General features: G+C 47.3%; 2 protein-coding genes across 4 annotated transcripts in view; one reads left to right on the top strand and one right to left on the bottom strand.

Annotated features, from left to right (window-relative positions):
• ANKH (ANKH inorganic pyrophosphate transport regulator) overlaps nucleotides 1-15,536 on the top strand; it is a 160,750-nt gene extending 145,214 nt beyond the window's left edge. The window contains exons 9-12 of the mRNA XM_023218266.2: nucleotides 3,422-3,551; nucleotides 6,653-6,776; nucleotides 7,365-7,464; nucleotides 9,023-15,536. Of these exons, the coding sequence (XP_023074034.1) occupies nucleotides 3,422-3,551; nucleotides 6,653-6,776; nucleotides 7,365-7,464; nucleotides 9,023-9,136 (468 nt within the window). The 3' untranslated portion in view covers nucleotides 9,137-15,536. The remainder of the gene's footprint in view (nucleotides 1-3,421; nucleotides 3,552-6,652; nucleotides 6,777-7,364; nucleotides 7,465-9,022) is intronic.
• OTULIN (OTU deubiquitinase with linear linkage specificity) overlaps nucleotides 1,817-17,410 on the bottom strand; it is a 59,432-nt gene continuing 43,838 nt past the window's right edge. The window contains exons 8-9 of one of the 3 annotated variants that reach the window (XR_004228904.1): nucleotides 11,925-12,009; nucleotides 10,343-10,983 (exon numbers count right to left, since the gene is read on the bottom strand). The gene's annotated coding sequence lies outside the window, so the exon portion shown is untranslated. Of the gene's footprint in view, nucleotides 7,618-10,342; nucleotides 10,984-11,924; nucleotides 12,010-17,410 lie in introns of those variants that run through there. The other 2 variants (XM_023218270.3, XM_023218269.3) reach the window with 2 other exon arrangements.

Below are 17,410 nucleotides of genomic sequence, written 5' to 3'. Positions count from 1 at the left end.
TACTGTCATCAAGCAGTAGGATTCAATGAGAGAGTACCTCTGCCATTTTTGAAAACCAGTGGAATATACTTTGCCAGATGCAGAAAATACATAGGGGAATGGCTCTATTGCACTTATAAAGTGAAATATATTTATAATAGATCTCCAGTGTATTTTTTTAATATTTCACCATGACATAGTAAATAAAGTGTGGCTAATTCCATGAAACTTAATGTACTCAGAGCATAAAAGAATGTTATATTCTGAAATTTCAGTGTTCTCTTCTTACACTGTTGTAATTCATTTTAGAATGTATTCAGTTTTATTTTAGAGAAGAATCACTTGCATTTTAAGTAAAGGAGATAAATATTTGATGAAACTGGCAAGTTTTTAACAGAATCTTCCAAAGTGGTGATGTTGGATTTTAAAATTCAGGTTTTGAAAATTAGCACCAAGTTTTCCAAGTCAGCTCTGTAAGGATTGTAACTCGCTGTAGCATGTCCCCAGCCCACCTCTTCAGCGCTGCTCACTTCCACCCTGTCCCTTTCCTGTTCCCAGAGGCACCCCCAGCTCTTGATGGATTGTGACTATGATAAACTCTGACACTGAGCCCTGATTCCCTTCCTTTCTCAAACAGCATTGGTTTTTCCTGGACTTAATAATAGTCTCAATTATCATTTTTCTTAGCCTTCTGGGTACTTCTCACTAAGTTATTCCCACATTTTCCCTTCATGGTGTAAATCTCTTTTCAAGTATTCAAGCACACTGGGTAGTTAGCATCTCTCGTAGCCTTTTTCTTCCTGCTCCAGGGAAGATCAACTGACCTGTGGGCCTACTGCAGCCTTCACCTCCGCCCCGGAGACTTCCCTGGCTTTTGTCTTGTGCTTCACCCACGCCTTGCTCTTTTCCACTCCATGACTCGCTTGCCTTGGCAGAGCATCCCTCACCAATAGCTTCTTGAAAAAGTGTGCTGGGAGGTAAAACTTTTGAGGCCTTGAATATCGAAAATATTTTTCTTTAAACACACTTGAGTGATAGTTTGGTCTAAAGTTCTAGGGTAGAAATCATCTTCCTTCGAAACTTACTGCTCCTTGTCTTCTAGCTTTCAGTGCTGAGAAGCCTGAGGCCGGAAGCCCATAGGAAGCTGTGTCCCCAGTAGTGTTCGGTGACATGCCCTGGTGGGGCTTTTCCCATGCACTGCACCACTTCCCACGATGGGCCCTTTCAGTTCTGAAACTGGTATCTTTCTGTCTCAGACGTTCGCTGTCGCCTCTTTCTGGAAATCCTGTTATTTGGGTGTTGGACTTTTGTTTCTTTAACTCTTCTCCTGTGCTTCATTTGCACGCCTTCGTCCTTCTGCTCTGTCTCTGTGGTAGGCTTCCCTAAACTTATCTCACTGTTAACTCGTGAATTTTCCTTTCTGCTTTTATCTTTTTTGTTCTGTGAATGTCTTTTTTTTTGCGGGGGGTGGGGGATGGAGTTTCACTTTTGTTGCCCAGGCTGGAGTGCAGTGGTGCTATCTCAGCTCACCGCAACCTCCGCTTCCCGGGTTCAAGCGATTCTCCTGCCTCAGCCTCCCAAGTAGCTGGGATTACAGACATGCACCACCATGCCCAGTTAATTTTGTATTTTTAGTAGAAATGGGGTTTCTCCATGTTGGCCAGGCTGGTCCTGAACTCCTGACATCAGGTAATCCACCCGCCTCGGCCTCCCAAACTGCCGGGATTACAGCCATGAGCCACAGCGTCCGGCGTGAATGTCTTTTTAATAACATTCTCCTTCTGTTCTTGTTTCATGGGTGCAGTGTCTTCTCCCATCTCTCTGGGGATGTCAGTGCAGAAAAGTTTTTTTTTTTTTTTTTCCCTCTCTCTCTTTCTGTATTGTCTTTGTTTCCTCTTAAGTTGCAGTTTTTTCCATAATTTTGATCTCACATTAGAGGCCTTTGTCAAAGCGTACTTCTCCCTCGTTGCCTGCTCATTTTGATAAGTGGGGCTCTGGTTACTAGCTGTAGTAACTCCTCCTTCAACCATGCCAGGTACCCCCCACCCCATCCATTTTACCTTATCCAGAGACTAGGAGTTGATTGGAAGCTGTGAACACCAGGATGAGGTTTCTCACCTGCAGGGGCCTCACTGATGGCTGCTCAAGTGTGGCTGCTTCATTGGGAGACTCTAATTTTCAGGAACTTGACGTCTTTTCTCTTGGGCTGGTCAGATTCCTCAGAGACCATTTCCGGTCTCCTACCTGGGAAGGCCTCAACTAGTTTCCCATGTTCTGGGAGCACAGAAGAGGAAGGAAGCCCGAACATGCAAATGTCATCCTTCTCTATATCCCCGTTTTACATGTACATATTAAGTATGCCTAATCCAAAAATGGAAAATCCAAAATCTGAAACTTTTGAGCGCTGACATGACTCTCAATGTAAATGTTTATTGGAGCATTCTGGACTTTGTATTTGGGGATTAGGGATGCGTAACCTGTAAGTATAATGCAAACATTCTAAAATCTGAAAACTTCAGAATCCAGAACACTTTTGGTTCCAAGCATTTCAGATAAGGGTTACTCAACCTGTAGTAACTCTGCTCTGGGCCACGCCAGGTACCCCTCTGTTTTACCACATCCGGAGACTAAACTCCTGTTTCCTGTCAAATTCGGGGAGATGTAGTCGCCAGCTATGCAAGGGGAGCTGTGGATGGATTGCTTACTAACTTGACTTCCAGCCATCCTGCTCTGGACCCCGCCTTCGCCCCGTCTCCGGAAGGACCTGTGCCTCACTTTCTGATCTGCGGGGAAGGGAGGTGGGGAGAAAGCTCCACTTTCCCCATTGGGTTCAGGATTCCCTTTTCCTGCATCTATTACATCAGTTTACCACCTCCCATCTGCTTTCCAGAGTTCCAATTCTGTTGCTGTCTCATCTCTTATTCTTGTAACTAGACTTTAAAAGGTTCATAGGTTGATCCTTACTCTAAACACTAGCATTTCGCTTTTCATTATGTGTGCTGATTCTGTGTGGTTCTGTACACATCCAAGAACTTTCAGGTCTTTTTTTTTTTCATTAAAGCTGTAAAAATTATATGAATAAAACATGTCCATGCAGAACTGGCCGAGCTGTTTGGCAGTCTCCTTAAGCCTTGCCCCAAAGCACATTGGTTCTGAACGGGCCTGCTCACCCATTCAGAAATAAATGACCCACTCTTGGAGAAGCCACATCTGCTCTGCCATGGGAGTCCCCTGGGTACAGCCATGGCTAATGGACCAGGGCCTCTGTGGTCAGGAGACAGCCACGCAGGCAGGTGGCAGATCTGGGACCAGCATGCCTGCCACCCAGTCGGGCCAGTTGTCCCCCTTTCGTAACTCTCCAAGGATTGTGCCACACCTGACCTGCTCATTTCACTCGCTTCCACCTTTTTCTCACAACCTGTTCGATGTCTTTCTCCCCCAGCTCTGTTTCGTGATGTTTTGGACACCCAACGTGTCCGAGAAAATCTTGATAGACATCATTGGAGTGGACTTTGCCTTTGCAGAACTCTGTGTTGTTCCTTTGCGGATCTTCTCCTTCTTCCCAGTTCCAGGTAAAGAAAAACAGAATGAAAGAAACATTCCTGTTTATCCTCATGCCTAATTAAATCTTTCTTTGGAAATGTTTGCAATCATGTCACCAACACAAATGTAAAATTTCATTGTGGCTTAGAAAGATGCACAAACATTAGCCAGTATGGTGAAAGTTCAAGAAATGAATCAATAGGTATAACTTGTTTTTATATATTTTTTATTTATATATGTGATTATATGTTTATATATATATTTTGTTGTTGTTGTTGTTGTTGAGACAGAGTCTCTGTCTGGAATGCAGACTGGAATGCAGTAGCACAATCTCAGCTCACTGCGACCTCTGCCTCCCGGGTTCAAGCACTTCTCCTCTGTTCAGCCTCCCAATTAGCTGCGACTACAGGCGCCCACCACCACACCCAGCTAATATTTGTATTTTTAGTAGAGATGGGGGTTTCACCATGTTGTGCAGGCTGGTCTCGAACTCCTGGCCTCAAGTGCTCCTCTTTGGCGTCCCAAAGTGCTGGGATTATAGGCGTGAGCCACTGCACCTGGCCGTATAACTTGTTTTTAAAAGTGCAGTGATTGCAAAAACAGTAAAAAGAAAGTAGACCCGAAAGGGTAGCACGTGGAGTTTTGGAGAAAATAAAACTGCCCTCTGTCTTGGTTGTGGTGGTGGTTACACAAATGTGTTCATGTATTAAAATTCTCAGAACCGTGCACCAAAAAGCCAGTTTTACAATATGTTAATTTAAAAAGTGAAATGAAAAAAAGAAAAATAGAGTGAGCTTATTGCTAAAGCCTGGGGATATACAAAGACAGAGAAGGACTGCTGGAGAAAGGAAGATTCCAGGGCAACCTGAGGCCAGATGATGGATGTTCAGAAAGGAAACTGCTCATGGCTGAGACAAAAGCCAGTTGGAAAGTTATTACACCAAGCCAATATAGTGGTGTGAGGTGTACCAGACAAGAATGAGGTCGTTCTAGATTAAATGAGAAGAGCAGGTTGCAGAATGGTTGATTAGTATGCAGCCATTTCCATAGCAGATATGTAGCACATGTATGTCTGTATTGTCATATGGATGTGCTAAGTGCTTGCATAGCTACATTCTTTTTCTGTAAGTAACTCACCAAGCTGCTAACAGTGGTTGCCTGTGGGAAGCAGGACAAGGGCCTGGGAAGTCACCACTGGGAGGAAGACCTTTGTACCCTATTCCCTTTTGTACCTTTTAAATTCTGTACCAGGTGTGTCACCTAGTCAAATATCAGTTTCCCCAAAAGATCCACTTATATCATTAAACTGGGAAGCCAGAATCTACAAAGCCACATGTTAAGAAAGGAGCCATGGGCCGGGCACAGTGGCTCACACCTGTAATTCCAGCACTTTGGGAATCCGAGGCAGGTGGATCATCTGAGGTCAGGAGTTAGAGACCAGCCTGACCAACATGGTGAAACCCCATCTCCACTAAATACAAAAAATTAGCTGGGCATGGTGGCACATGCCTGTAATCCCAGCTACTGAGGAGGCTGAGGCAGGAGAATCGCTTGAACCCAGGAGGTGGAGGTTGCAGTGAGCCGAGATTATGCCACTGCACTCCAGCCTATGCAATAGGAGTGAAATTCTGTCTCAAAAAAACAAGAAAAAAAAGAGAAAAAGAAAGGAGCCATGGAGCCCAGGTAGGCCAGAGCTGATGGAGCAGCCCTTGTTCTAAGGCCTTGCAGCATCACTTTCTGGGCTGTGGCAGAAACGGAGAAGTGGCTGGAAGATCACAGCACCGGGATGGCATCTGGACTTGTTGGGTAGATAGAGGGTGAACCAAGCTCTGGAAGGTGTCACCATCCGGAAGGAGCTGCACTCGCAGATTGAGACACATGCAGCTAATTTCCTATGGTAGTGACCAGAGGAGGGGCCTGGAGCGCCCCAGCTGGGAGCAGGCTATAGCTGGCTGTGCGATTCACCTTTAATCTCCATTTGACTCCACTTTCTTATCTGTAAGATGAAGGGCTTCCAGACAGCTGCCAGGCCCTGCCGCTCTTGGCAATCTGTTGGATTTGGGCTAACCAGTTTAGCATATGCCTGGGACCGACTCTCTCCTTTGGTCAAAAACCTCAGTGGGTCTGTCTGCCTAAGAGAAGAAAATGAGCCTTGTTAGTATTAATACGAGGCTTCCACCCAGAGGAAGGCGGGACATGCTGTTAGACCAAGCGGACGGCAGAGGCTGCCTTCCAAACCAGCATACCCTGGAAAGGAATTTGTATCCCAGGAATGAGCACTTCCTCCTCCAAGAGCTTTTGCCTGGTGCTGTCCACAGGGAGGTGACGGGCCCCTCTCTTCAAGGAGCAGGCCCTGCCCTGTGCTTCCTCAAGCCTTTCCAGTTTCAGGTGGAATCTAGATGCTCAGGGCCTTCCTACTGACAAGGGCGAGCCCCGTGCTCTCCACAGTTCCCCGCTGTCCACCCACGGCCCTCCTGCAGCTCAGATCCAGTGAGGAGGCAGGCACGGGGAGGCCACACAGCCTGTGGTGCAATGGCAGCGCAGCAACGAGGGCCACAGCATCAGGAGAGGGAGAAAGGGAAGTGACCTCGGTGGAAGTGGTCAGGACCAGCTCAGGGAAGGAACAAAGGGAAGTGGGGACGTGCAGCTTCCTCCTCCTACCCCACTGCTCTGGTCTCCATACCTCTGACCGCAGGCAGGGAAGATGACTTCTGGTGCCAGCTTTTCTGCTCACCCAGCACCACACCAGAGTGCCGTCGTATTGCCACTTTTCTCTGAGTGTTCTCTTCTAAAGGTGGATGATCGAGGGCGAGGCTGGGCAAGTGTAGGGACAGGACTGGACAGGAGCAGCTAGGCTGCCTGGAAGATGCTGTCCCAGTGGAGCAAGGAGCCGGCCGGTCCCCAGCCGTTTAGACCCAAAGGGCTGTGAGGAGGCGGGGAGCCGAGGCCGGCCTAGGCTCAGGAGCAGGGATGGGGAGCCCTGGCAGGAAGACGGGGTGGCCAGAGGCTCAGCAGCAAGACCAGGGTCCCAGGCAGCCTCTGGCTCTCGGACGTGCTGCCCTGGTCCAGAGGCAGCAGGATGGGGAGGGGACGCGGGCACGCCTGACGAGTCCTTTGCTCCTCCCCACAGTCACAGTGAGGGCGCATCTCACTGGGTGGCTGATGACGCTGAAGAAAACCTTCGTCCTGGCCCCGAGCTCTGTGCTGCGGATCATTGTCCTCATCGCCAGCCTCGTGGTCCTGCCCTACCTGGGGTATGTCGTCAGGGAGTTTGGGGCTGTGGGTCCTTCTGCCCCTTCAATACTGTGCCCAGAGGTTTAAGATCTACATTTCCACGGGAAAGCCCCAGGCCTGTCTAGAATCGGAAATTCAGAATGATGTTTTGTGTGTCTGCCCAGGCACCAGGTGGAGGCTCTTGGGATCCATTCAAGAAAAGGGCTTTTGGGGTCAGGCCCAGACACGAGTAATAGCCACTGAGCGCCTGTTGGGGTGTGGCTGGCCCTGCACGGGCTCGAGCGTATGCTGGACGTGAAAACCAGAAGAGAAGAAGGATATGGTCCCCGCGCTCAGAGAGCTCCCAGTGTCCTGGGAGGGTAGGAAGGGCTGTCGGGTCCGTGTGCTGTAGGATCCATGTGCTGCGGGAGGGAGGCGGCCCAACCCCGAGTTCCCAGTTCCCCTCACACATTAGGTTATTAGCTGTGGCCCTTACGAAGCCAACAGATGGAGAACACCACTGGTCTCAGCCGTCTCAAGGATACACTTACTTTCCTGGGTTTTGGCATGGACGGTTGTGCCTTGACTTGGCCTTAACAGACAAATCGCCTTTGTGTTCTCATCTGCAGGGTGCACGGTGCAACCCTGGGTGTGGGCTCCCTCCTGGCGGGCTTTGTGGGAGAATCCACCATGGTCGCCATCGCCGCGTGCTATGTCTACCGGAAGCAGGTGAGACAGCCACCCCGGGAGCCTCCTCCCAGGTGCATCCTCCTGGGTGCAGGAGAACCTGAGCAGCCACTGACCAGAGTTGGATGGTGGCACTCATCAGTGGGGGATCCTTGGTGACCTTGCCCAGTCTCGTGGCTTAGGGTGGCTGGAAGCCTAATGGGAGTGGGGTAAGAGAAAAGGGGAAAAGCTGAAGGCAGCAAGTAGAGACAGTCCCTTTGAAGAGTTTTGCTCCAAAGGAGAGAGAGGTGTGGACATGGATTTCAGAAAGCCAGCGAAGACGGGGCCAAGTTCAGCCTATGGCTTGCTTTGGGGAATGACCCACAGACAGGCGATGCTGCCGATGGGAGAGGGGACAGTGATACGAATGTGTCTGTGCACACGAGGACCAGGCAGCCCAAGCCAGGACTCAGGCGGCCTCTCCGGTCACGGGCGGAGCAGAGATGCAGTCCAAGAGCTTGCGCAAGGGCCTTTCTGATCGCTTTTGTTTTTCTCAGTGAAGTAGGAAGCCAGATCGTCGTCTGAGAAAAGGGAGGTGTTGGAGGGCGGAAGAACGAGGACACATGGGTGGGGAAGCAGTTGGTCAGGAGAATGGCAGAGTGAACAGGCCGGGGCAGCAGGGTGACGGCCAGACCACTCAGAGGGCCTGCTCATGGTGCGTGACACGCATCTGACACTGGCTGTCCCCTGCTATTGGGTTTCCCCAGCCATGGCAGCTGAGTGGTGTGGGCTGAGATGGTAGAGATCTGAACCTCAGCACAGGTGGGGCTTTGCCTGGCAAATATGATGGAAGGAAAGCAGGGTAGGGAAATGGTCATTACTGAGCATGTCATGTAAGCTGAGGAGAGAGGGGAGGGAGGACATCGAGAAGGTGGCCACAGTGAAGGGCTGGCGGGATCCATGGATGGGGGACCAGCGGGGTTAGCAGACAGAGGACAGTGTCTTTGCCTTGGCCTGTTGGTGGTGCCCAACGTGTCGATAATGACAAGTTCTGCAGTGACCCAGGAGTGGCTGAAGTGGGGCTGTGAACCTGATCCCTGAGATTCTCAGCCATTTATTGTAAGAACAGGCAACATGGCAGGGAAGTGACCAGGAATTAGGACAGGCAGCAAGTGGGAGAGAACAGAATGACAGCAAGCCTGGAGCTGTCCCAGAGGTGACTGACGGAGGCTGTACAAGGTGGAATATTCTGATAACGTGAGATTCCAAGCTTGAGGCTTTAGGGAGGAGGAAGGAAAAGAAGTCTGCAGGTGACTGAGGAGTCGGGGAGAGCAGAGCCCTCACTGGAAAGGGCAGCAGGGGTGGGCTGTCGGGGGCGGGGCGGTGGGACACAGCATCCTCCGAAGTGCCTGCCTAGCTCAGTGGCAGGTGCACAGACACGAAATTGCAAGGAACACGCTGAACTAAGATGCAAAAGAGGTGAGGCCACCCCAACCATAAGAAGGTTTAAGCCTACAGTGGGGGGGGTCCCCCAAGACCCTGGTGGTGTCCCCCTGCTCGTGGTTCTGCTGTGCATTGTCCCCGTCCACAGCCCCACACTGATGAGTCTTCTTTGGTCTAGAAAAAGAAGATGGAGAACGAGTCGGCCACGGAGGGGGAAGACTCCGCCATGACGGACATGCCCCCAACAGAGGAGGTGACAGACACCGTGGAAATGAGAGAGGAGAACGAATAAGGCATGGGACGCCATGGGCACTGCAGGGACAGTCAGGATGACACTTCGGCATCATCTCTTCCCTCTTCCGTCGTATTTTGTTCCCTTTTTTTTGTTTTGGTGACGAAAGAGGCCTTGATTTAAAGGTTTCGTGTCAATTCTCTAGCATACTGAGTATGCTCACACTGACGGGGGGACCTGGTGAATGGTCTTCACTGTTGCTATGTAAAAACAAGCGCAACAACTGACTTCATGCCCTGCCTCACGAAAACCCAGAAGACACAGCTCGACGGTGTGTCCTCCTCCCCTGGACAATCTCCTCTTGGAACCAAAGGACTGCAGTTGTGCCGTCGCTCTCGGCCACCCCGCACAGCAGGCCACAGACTCTCCTGGCCCTCTTCCTCGCTCTTAAGAATCAACAGGTTAAAACTCAGCTTCCTTTGATTTGCTTCCCGGTGACATGGCTGTACAAAGAGATGGAGCCCCGGTGGCCTCTTAAATTTCCCTTCCGCCACGGAGTTCGAACCCATCTACTCCACACATGCAGGAGGCGGGCGGCAGGCTGCAGCCCAGAGTCCCGTTCACACTGAGGAACGGGGAGACCTGTGCCCACAGCGGGCTGACAGACGGACATAATCTCCCGTAGAAAGGTTTGAAATGCCCCGGGGGCAGCAAACTGACACGGTTGAATGATAGCATATCACTCTGCGTTCTCCTAGATCCGAGCGAGCTGTCAGTTCTCACCCCCACCACCGTGTATATACATGAGCTAACTTTTTTAAGTTGTCACAAAAGCGCATCTCCAGATTCCAGCCCCTGCCGCATGACTTTTCCTGAAGGCTTGCTTTTCCCTTGCCTTTCCCGAAGGTCGCACTAGAGCGAGTCACATGGAGCGTTCTAACTTTGCATTTTACTTTTTACAGTGAACTGAAGCTTTAAGTCTCATCCAGCATTCTAATGCCAGGTTGCTGTAGGGTAACTTTTGAAGTAGATGTATTACCTGGTTCTGCCACCCTTACGTCATAACTCCGCGGTACAGGTAATTCAGAATGTACTACGGTACTTCCCTCGCACACCATACGATAAAGCAAGACATTTTATAATGATACCAGAGTCACTATGTGGTCCTCCCTGAAATAACGCATTCGAAATCCATGCAGTGCAGTATATTTTTCTAAGTTTTGGAAAGCAGGTTTTTTCCTTTAAAAAATTATAGACACAGTTCACTAAATTGTTGATTTAGTCAAAATTCCTAGACTGAAAGAACCTAAACAAAAAAATATTTTAAAGATATAAATATATGCTGTATATGTTATGTAATTTATTTTAGGCTATAATACATTTCCTATTTTCGCATTTTCAATAAAATGTCTCTAATACAATACGGTGATTGCTTCTGTGCTCAACATACCTGCAGTTGAAACGTATTGTATCAATGAACATTGTACCTTATTTGCAGCAGTTTTATAAAGTCCGTCATTTGCATTTGAATGTAAGGCTTAGTAAATGACAGAACTATTTTTCATTATGGGTAACTGAGGAACAAACGGGTCACTGGAATAGGAATAGAAGTGTAAGCTGGAAGGGCAAAAATGAGAAAGAAAAAGGTAGGCCCTTTGTGTCTACTATTTCAGTGCTGTGTGATCATATTGTTCCTCATAGCAAAAAAGAATGCAAGGGCATGAAGTTAGCTGTGAGCATGCCAGGGTTGCACTCACATTCCTGGGTACCCAGTGCCGACGGGGTGTGCCCACATGGGGACATGTCCTTGGTGTGCTTCCTCAGAGTGGCTTTTCCTCCATTTATATATACATGAGTGCTGAAAACTTAAGTTGCATAGCTGCTTTGCAGTGGTTTCAGAGGCAGATCTGAGAAGATAAAAAAAACTCAATGTATCAGCTTTTTTTAAAGGACATTACTAGAAAATTAAACAGCAGTATTTTTTAACATGTGTGACTCTTTCATGATTCTGGGGTTGGAGCTTAAAGATCCAAATTAAGAAAGCAGGCCAGGCACAGTGGCTCATGCCTGTAATCCCAGCACTTTGGAAGGCCGAGGAGGGTGGATCACTTAAGGCCAGGAGTTCGAGACCAGCCTGGCCAACATGGCAAAACCCCATCTCTACTAAAAATGTAAAAATTAGCTGGGCACTGTGGCACATGCCTGTAATCCCAGCTATTCAGGAGGCAGAGACAGGAGAATCGCTTGATCCCGGGAGGCAGAGGTTGCAGTGAGCCGAGATAGCGCCATTGCACTCCAGCCTGGGTGACAAGAGCAAAACTTCGTCCCAAAAAAAGAAAGCAAATCCTTTCCCTCTAAATCCAGGAAGGATCAGTAAGGGCCTCCTCATTATGAGATGAGGAACTATAACTCCAGAGATCCCTTCAGTGATCAAGATCAGTGGGCCATAATATTTGGTTAAGAGTTTTTGAGAACACAGGAAGCAGTGCCACACTCAGGCCACCACAACGGAGCTGATTTGGCAGGACTTGTCCAAACCGTTCACCTTAAAGCACGTGATCCTTCTTCATACATTTTCTTCACTTGGGCTGCTTAAGTCACAGCCTAACAACTTCTGAGGCAAAACTGAGAACTGGCATTTTCTCCTGCATTTGTTCTAACCGAGTCCCATCATCCAGCTAGACATGAGAGGAGATCAAACCAGGGAGCGTGACCTTTCTTCTTCCCACTGTTCAGAGTCATTACGGGCAACCTTTTGACTTTTGTGACCAAAGAAACATTCCCCCAAAACATTTATTTTTCATTGCAGGGTGTTCAGCCGACAGCTGCATTTACAAGGGTACCATACCTGTGAGATTCTCACGTCAAAGACCATGGAAAGACCAGGTGTGGCTTTCTCCAAAATTGAGTGACTGCTTGTGGACGAATACAATCTAAAAATACAAGGCCATGAAGTAGTTTTTCATTCAGATGCCGAGAAACAGGTTTGGGCAACTCAAAGCATAGAAAATAGAGAGTGAGGATTTTCTCTGAGCAAGCCAAGGCTAGAGCTCCTCCTTTGGTGGCCTATTTGAGGGAAACAAGGGAGGTCATCCTAAATGTGCAGTTGCCATTTGTTCTGTAGTGACTTACAGGGATCTCAGTGGCAAAGGGCGTCAGTGAGACACTCAACAATTGAGCAAAAAGAACTAGACGAGGCTTGCACTTGGAAAGTCATGGTAGGATTGGACCTGCCGGCCACATGGCTCACGGAGTATTGACGGATTTGCACATTGGCAGGAAACCCTCCCATTTGAGATTCTTCAAATGGGGCACTGAAGGCCACTTGTTTGCATTTCTGGGTGAAAACCAGTCATCCCCCGTGACCGCCTGCATGGGGTTTGTCTCGTACCAAAGTTACTCTTCCCTTGTTTTCACTTTGCCTTGATTGTTCGCATTAGCCAGAAGTTTGGCTTGGAAATGTCCTGGAGAGCCGAGTCCCTAAGAAACTGAAACATTTAATATTGGCTTAGGACGTATCAGAGGGGGCCAAATAAAACTGCTTTACAATAGTAAAAGCACTTTGTACTTCACTCCCTCAGTCTTCCCAATAAATAACCTTGGGAGGTGCAGGGGGGGGGGGGGCCGGATTGGGAGGCCTGGGAGCTCCCAGGGTAATGACAGAGCTGGGCTGAGTTCTCCAGACACCAGGGTGCATCGCAGTGGGGCCAGCTCAGGAGTGCTCACTCCCAGCCCTCTAGATCTCTGTCCTGGTTGGAATAATCATTACGTATCGTAACTCTCAGAAAGTTTATTCACTCAAATCTTCAGAATAAGAAGTGTGAAATGTTAACAGCTCCCTGCTCTTACTTGTTCCCCATTTGGGGATCTTCTGGAGGGAAGGGGCAGGGGGAGAGTAACTTTTCCATACCCTTGGTTTCTAGAAACACATCGATTTCCAGACTCAGTAGCTGACTGGTTTCTTTCCCCTTCAAATTGAAGTGGGAGACAGTGTGTTTTGCAAAATAGCAAGTATTTACAGTGTTGTAATTACATTTCCTTGAGAAATATTTTCTTGTATTTAAAAATCTTTCTACTTCAGTAACTCACTCAGCAGAACAGTGCCCAGGACAGCATGTGCCGGTTAGTACCAGCTTTGCAGGTGAGCTGACTTCTAAACTTAGGATGACGTCTTCATCGATCAGACCATTGCACGTCCAGGAAAAGGGGTCCTTTATCTTCTAAGTTCTGCTCCCCATCTTTCTTTTGGAACCAAAATTGCAGTGGAGTGTGAGGAAGGGCTTTGAAAGACATGGAGTGTTGAGACGTCTGCATTGCATATTCAGCCAGTTCAAAGCCAGCAGTTCCTGCCTGCATTCTGTAGACAGCGCCCTCACACACAGCCCTCTGACGGCTCTCACATAAAGCACTGGAACCGTAGGAAAGCATGTTTTTGAGCAACATGTTTGGTAACCATTCGGGATACTCCTCTGTGTGGTTATTTTGAATCTCTATTTCTGTCACTGAAGCAGCAAAAAACATCATGTGATTCATCCACTGATCTAACCACACAAAACAGGATGTAGAGAAAAATCTGAAGAGAAACGTAAAAGGGCCTGTTGCCTGCCCTTTTAAAGGCACAATGTCTAAAATCATGCAGATGTTCAAAATGAGAGAAACTGCATTGTGCAATCAACCCAAACTGCACTCAGAAGTCAGAGAAGTCCCAAATACGTAGTATACTATCTGATCTCAAAAGGGAAAAAGGAGATTGACGAGACCGTTAAGTTTAGACTTCATTTTCTTCTCGAGGGGACATTCAATCTATTAACTTGCAACTTTCCGCTAGGAAGAGCATCAAAGGTGGGCCTCCTAAATCATTTTTGAAAAATCTTTGTCAAGTCCAAGTGGTTCCAGGAGAATTATAGCCAGTATCTCTTAAAATATTTCATTTTAGTGATAATGTTTTTCTCGGCTTCATTTGCAACCAGGATCTCTAAAAGACTGCATAAGATATATGCACTTTTATAGATGGCTGTCAGCTACACACAGATTCAGCAAATGTTTTTTATGTAGTACCTGTTTTAAGTTAGACTATGTAACTTAAAGTGCACTTCACTAACAAGACTCGACATCAGCGTCTACAATATGTATACGTAAACAAAAGCACACAAGAACTAGGCACGCTTCTCTCTCCAAGAGTTTAAGTGGTGGTTTCCTTAGGTTAAAGAAGGGGACAGACCAGCTAAAAATGGTTGTACCACTCACTGTGCAACCTCATGGAAATTCTTACTCTAAGATTTAGAGGCAACGTTCCCTAGCTATGAGCCAGGGAAAGAAACGGCACCTCTGGAGTTAGGGAACATTTGGGGAACATAACAACTGGGTAGATGCTGGTTCCCTGAAGTGTGGGGCCATAAACGTGCGGGGACCCATGGTTTGAATGAACCAGCCTCTGAAAGCTAAGTTCAAACCACCCTTGCGTAACCAACGAGTCCAGGGTACACATCAACACCAATCACCCAGCACCCCACAGCGTTGGTCATGTCACTAGGCGGCAGGCCCCTTACCCCAGGGCTGCCACATCCACAAGCCTTGCAAATACACTGCTCCTTGGATGCAATGAGATATTTTGGTTGCTTAACGATGTATTGATCAGGGAACTGTCTGAAGCTAGTGGGACCAAGGAGTTAATCGAAGGGCTTTGGGAAAGTGGACAAGAGCCACGCGCGTGATTCTGTTCCATGCCAACACTCATTCATTTAAGGAGTGTATTCAAGCTGGAGGCTTCCATATCATTCACGCTTCTTGGCCTCACCTCGCTCATCTGTCCAATGGGAGGCTTAAGCCATTATTGCTAAGGTCCCTTCCTGGTCTACACTCCATGTATGATCTAGGATTTGGAACGTGGTATGAGATCCTACAATGGAAGAATAAAATTACCTCATTCTTCATTTCAGATCTGAACATTAGCAGGCATCTAGATTTTTTTTTTTTTTAAACACAATTAAGTGTGCTTAGAGTCATTCCTCTACATGGGCTGTGGCTGTCAGCTCATAGGTTTGTCAGTTTCACATCAAAACTGTGGGTATAAACTGTTGAAACCAATCACATTAAAATATTTAGCTGAGCACAGTGGTGTGCATCTGTAGTCCCAGCTACTCGGGAGGCTGAGGCAGGAGGATCACTTAAGCACAGGAGTTGGAATTCAGCCTAAGCAACAGAGCAAAACCCCGTCTCTAAAATACAAATAAAATATTTGTGTCGTTTTTGATTAAAATTGACTACAGCGGTCAGTATAAAATATATGTCGCTTTTAAGGAAATGCTGTTTATGTATCTAACAGATGGAAGTTTTTTGCATTGGTAAGAGCATTTATATATGCTTTGTTTCAGGGTTTATCGATTTGTATTCATATATTGTCAAATAGGTTTCATACTCTAATTTTACTTTAAGTAAAGCTTAAACACTTGGCATACAATTGAGATTGCTTTTAGTTTCTTGATTTTTTTTATTCTAACCATGCATCTGTTTACTCACTGCAGTTACGTGGTTTCCTAATCCTGATTAGTTTCCCTTTTAATCAAATTTACCTGAGATATTAACATTTTGCCCTTTGCCTTGGTTGCTAAAACCTCTAACCACTGGGAAATTTCTCTAAACTCCCTGTCTTACTTAAATATAACCTATTTCTTCAGATTTTATTCTGCATTAAAATTACTTTTACTTCGCATAACTTCAGTAATATTGAAAATGCTTCTCTGAACCCTCTCCAACTTCTCTACACACCTTCTCAAATGGGAATGCCAAAACGAGGCAAATGTTTGGTGAGCCTGAGAAGGGCAGGGCCCAACAATCCTCCTGCCCACATCTAAGAGATTCTGACTCTTCTTAGTCTTTATGGGAAAAGCATTACTCTTCTATCACTTTTTTTTTTTTTTTTTTTTTTTTTTTTTTGAGACGGAGTCTTGCTTTGTTGCCAGGCTGGAGTGCAAGGGCGTGATCTCGGTTCATTGCAACCTCTGCCTCCCGGGTTCAAGCGATTCTCCTCCCTCAGCCTCCCAAGTAGCTGGGACTACAGGCATGCTTCACTACACCCGGCTAATTTTTGTATTTTTAGGAGAGACAGGGTTTCACCATGTTGGCCAGGATGGTCTCAATCTCCTGACCCCGTGATCCACCAACCTCTGCCTCCCACAGTGCTGGGATTACAGGCGTGAGCCTCCGCGCCCGCCCAGCATCACTTTTCTTAAAGCATCACATTTTAACCTCAAAAAAGATGGCTCTACCCTTTTTTAGCTCCTCATAAGACATTACAGAAAGTGTTTCATTACATACCTGTAGTCAGGAAGATTCTAGGCATCCTACAGACTCACTTGGGATTGCCTATATCCTTCCTTACTGCTCCTTTTTTAAAATCCCAGAACTCAGTCCTACCTCCACTGTGCTTCTCTCTTACTGCCTCTAACACCAACCATGTTTTTGAAGGCTTCAGAGCTGTGCTCCTGGCCCCAGTGCATGGGCTTTGCCACGTCCTCAGGCCTAGCTATCGGGTCAGGTGTGTTCAGTTCCTGGTTGCCTTAAAGACAGTGCAGAGCTGCGCTGGCCCCAGCATCACTGACTGTCCCTGTGGGGAGTGGTACTGTTAATACCACAAGGGGCAAATCTACACCCCAGCCCATGCTTTCCCCTGACATCTCCATCTAGAGGCGGCACATTTACCTCCCACCTGGAAACCTCCTCCACGACCCCCCACTGCCAGTGGAGTCCCACCAAGCCCTGCCCCCTGGTATCTCTGCCTTCCACACCTTCCTCTTTATCTTCTGTAGTCTCACTTGCTTAGCTCAGGAGAAAAATCATGGAGAATTTCTCAAAAATCGTGGAGAAAACTATGCCTTCTTCTAAGTTTTTTTTTTTTTTTTTTGGACACTATTAGAGGCAATGCTTAGGTGCAGGGAAGGCTGTAACTGGAATTCCAGGCACAGGAGTTGGAATCCAGCCTAAGCAACAGAGCAAAACCCCGTCTCTAAAATACAAATAAAGTATTTGCGTAGTTTTTGATTAAAATTGACTACAGCAGTCAGTATAAAATATATATATTTGTAATTCTGCTCCCAACAAGCTCCAGGTTTCTTACCTGGACAATATAAGACAGTAAATACCATGCCGATTGCCCAGTTCAATACACTGGGCTTCGAACAAAAGGAAAAAACAAATCAGAAGCTGCGAGTCCTCATTCCTCCTGCTGCTTATTAGCTGTGATTCAGGCAAGTGACTAGATGCCTCTGGATCAGCCTCCTCTCCTCTAGAACAAGATCTTTTCCACACCGTTCTAATCTACTGTACCACCAGGAT

The sequence above is a fragment of the Piliocolobus tephrosceles genome, chromosome 4 (assembly GCF_002776525.5).
Source record: "Piliocolobus tephrosceles isolate RC106 chromosome 4, ASM277652v3, whole genome shotgun sequence".
Lineage (NCBI taxonomy): Eukaryota > Metazoa > Chordata > Mammalia > Primates > Cercopithecidae > Piliocolobus > Piliocolobus tephrosceles.
Note: the sequence above shows the minus strand (reverse complement) of the source record. Positions and strands in the feature narration are given on the sequence as shown.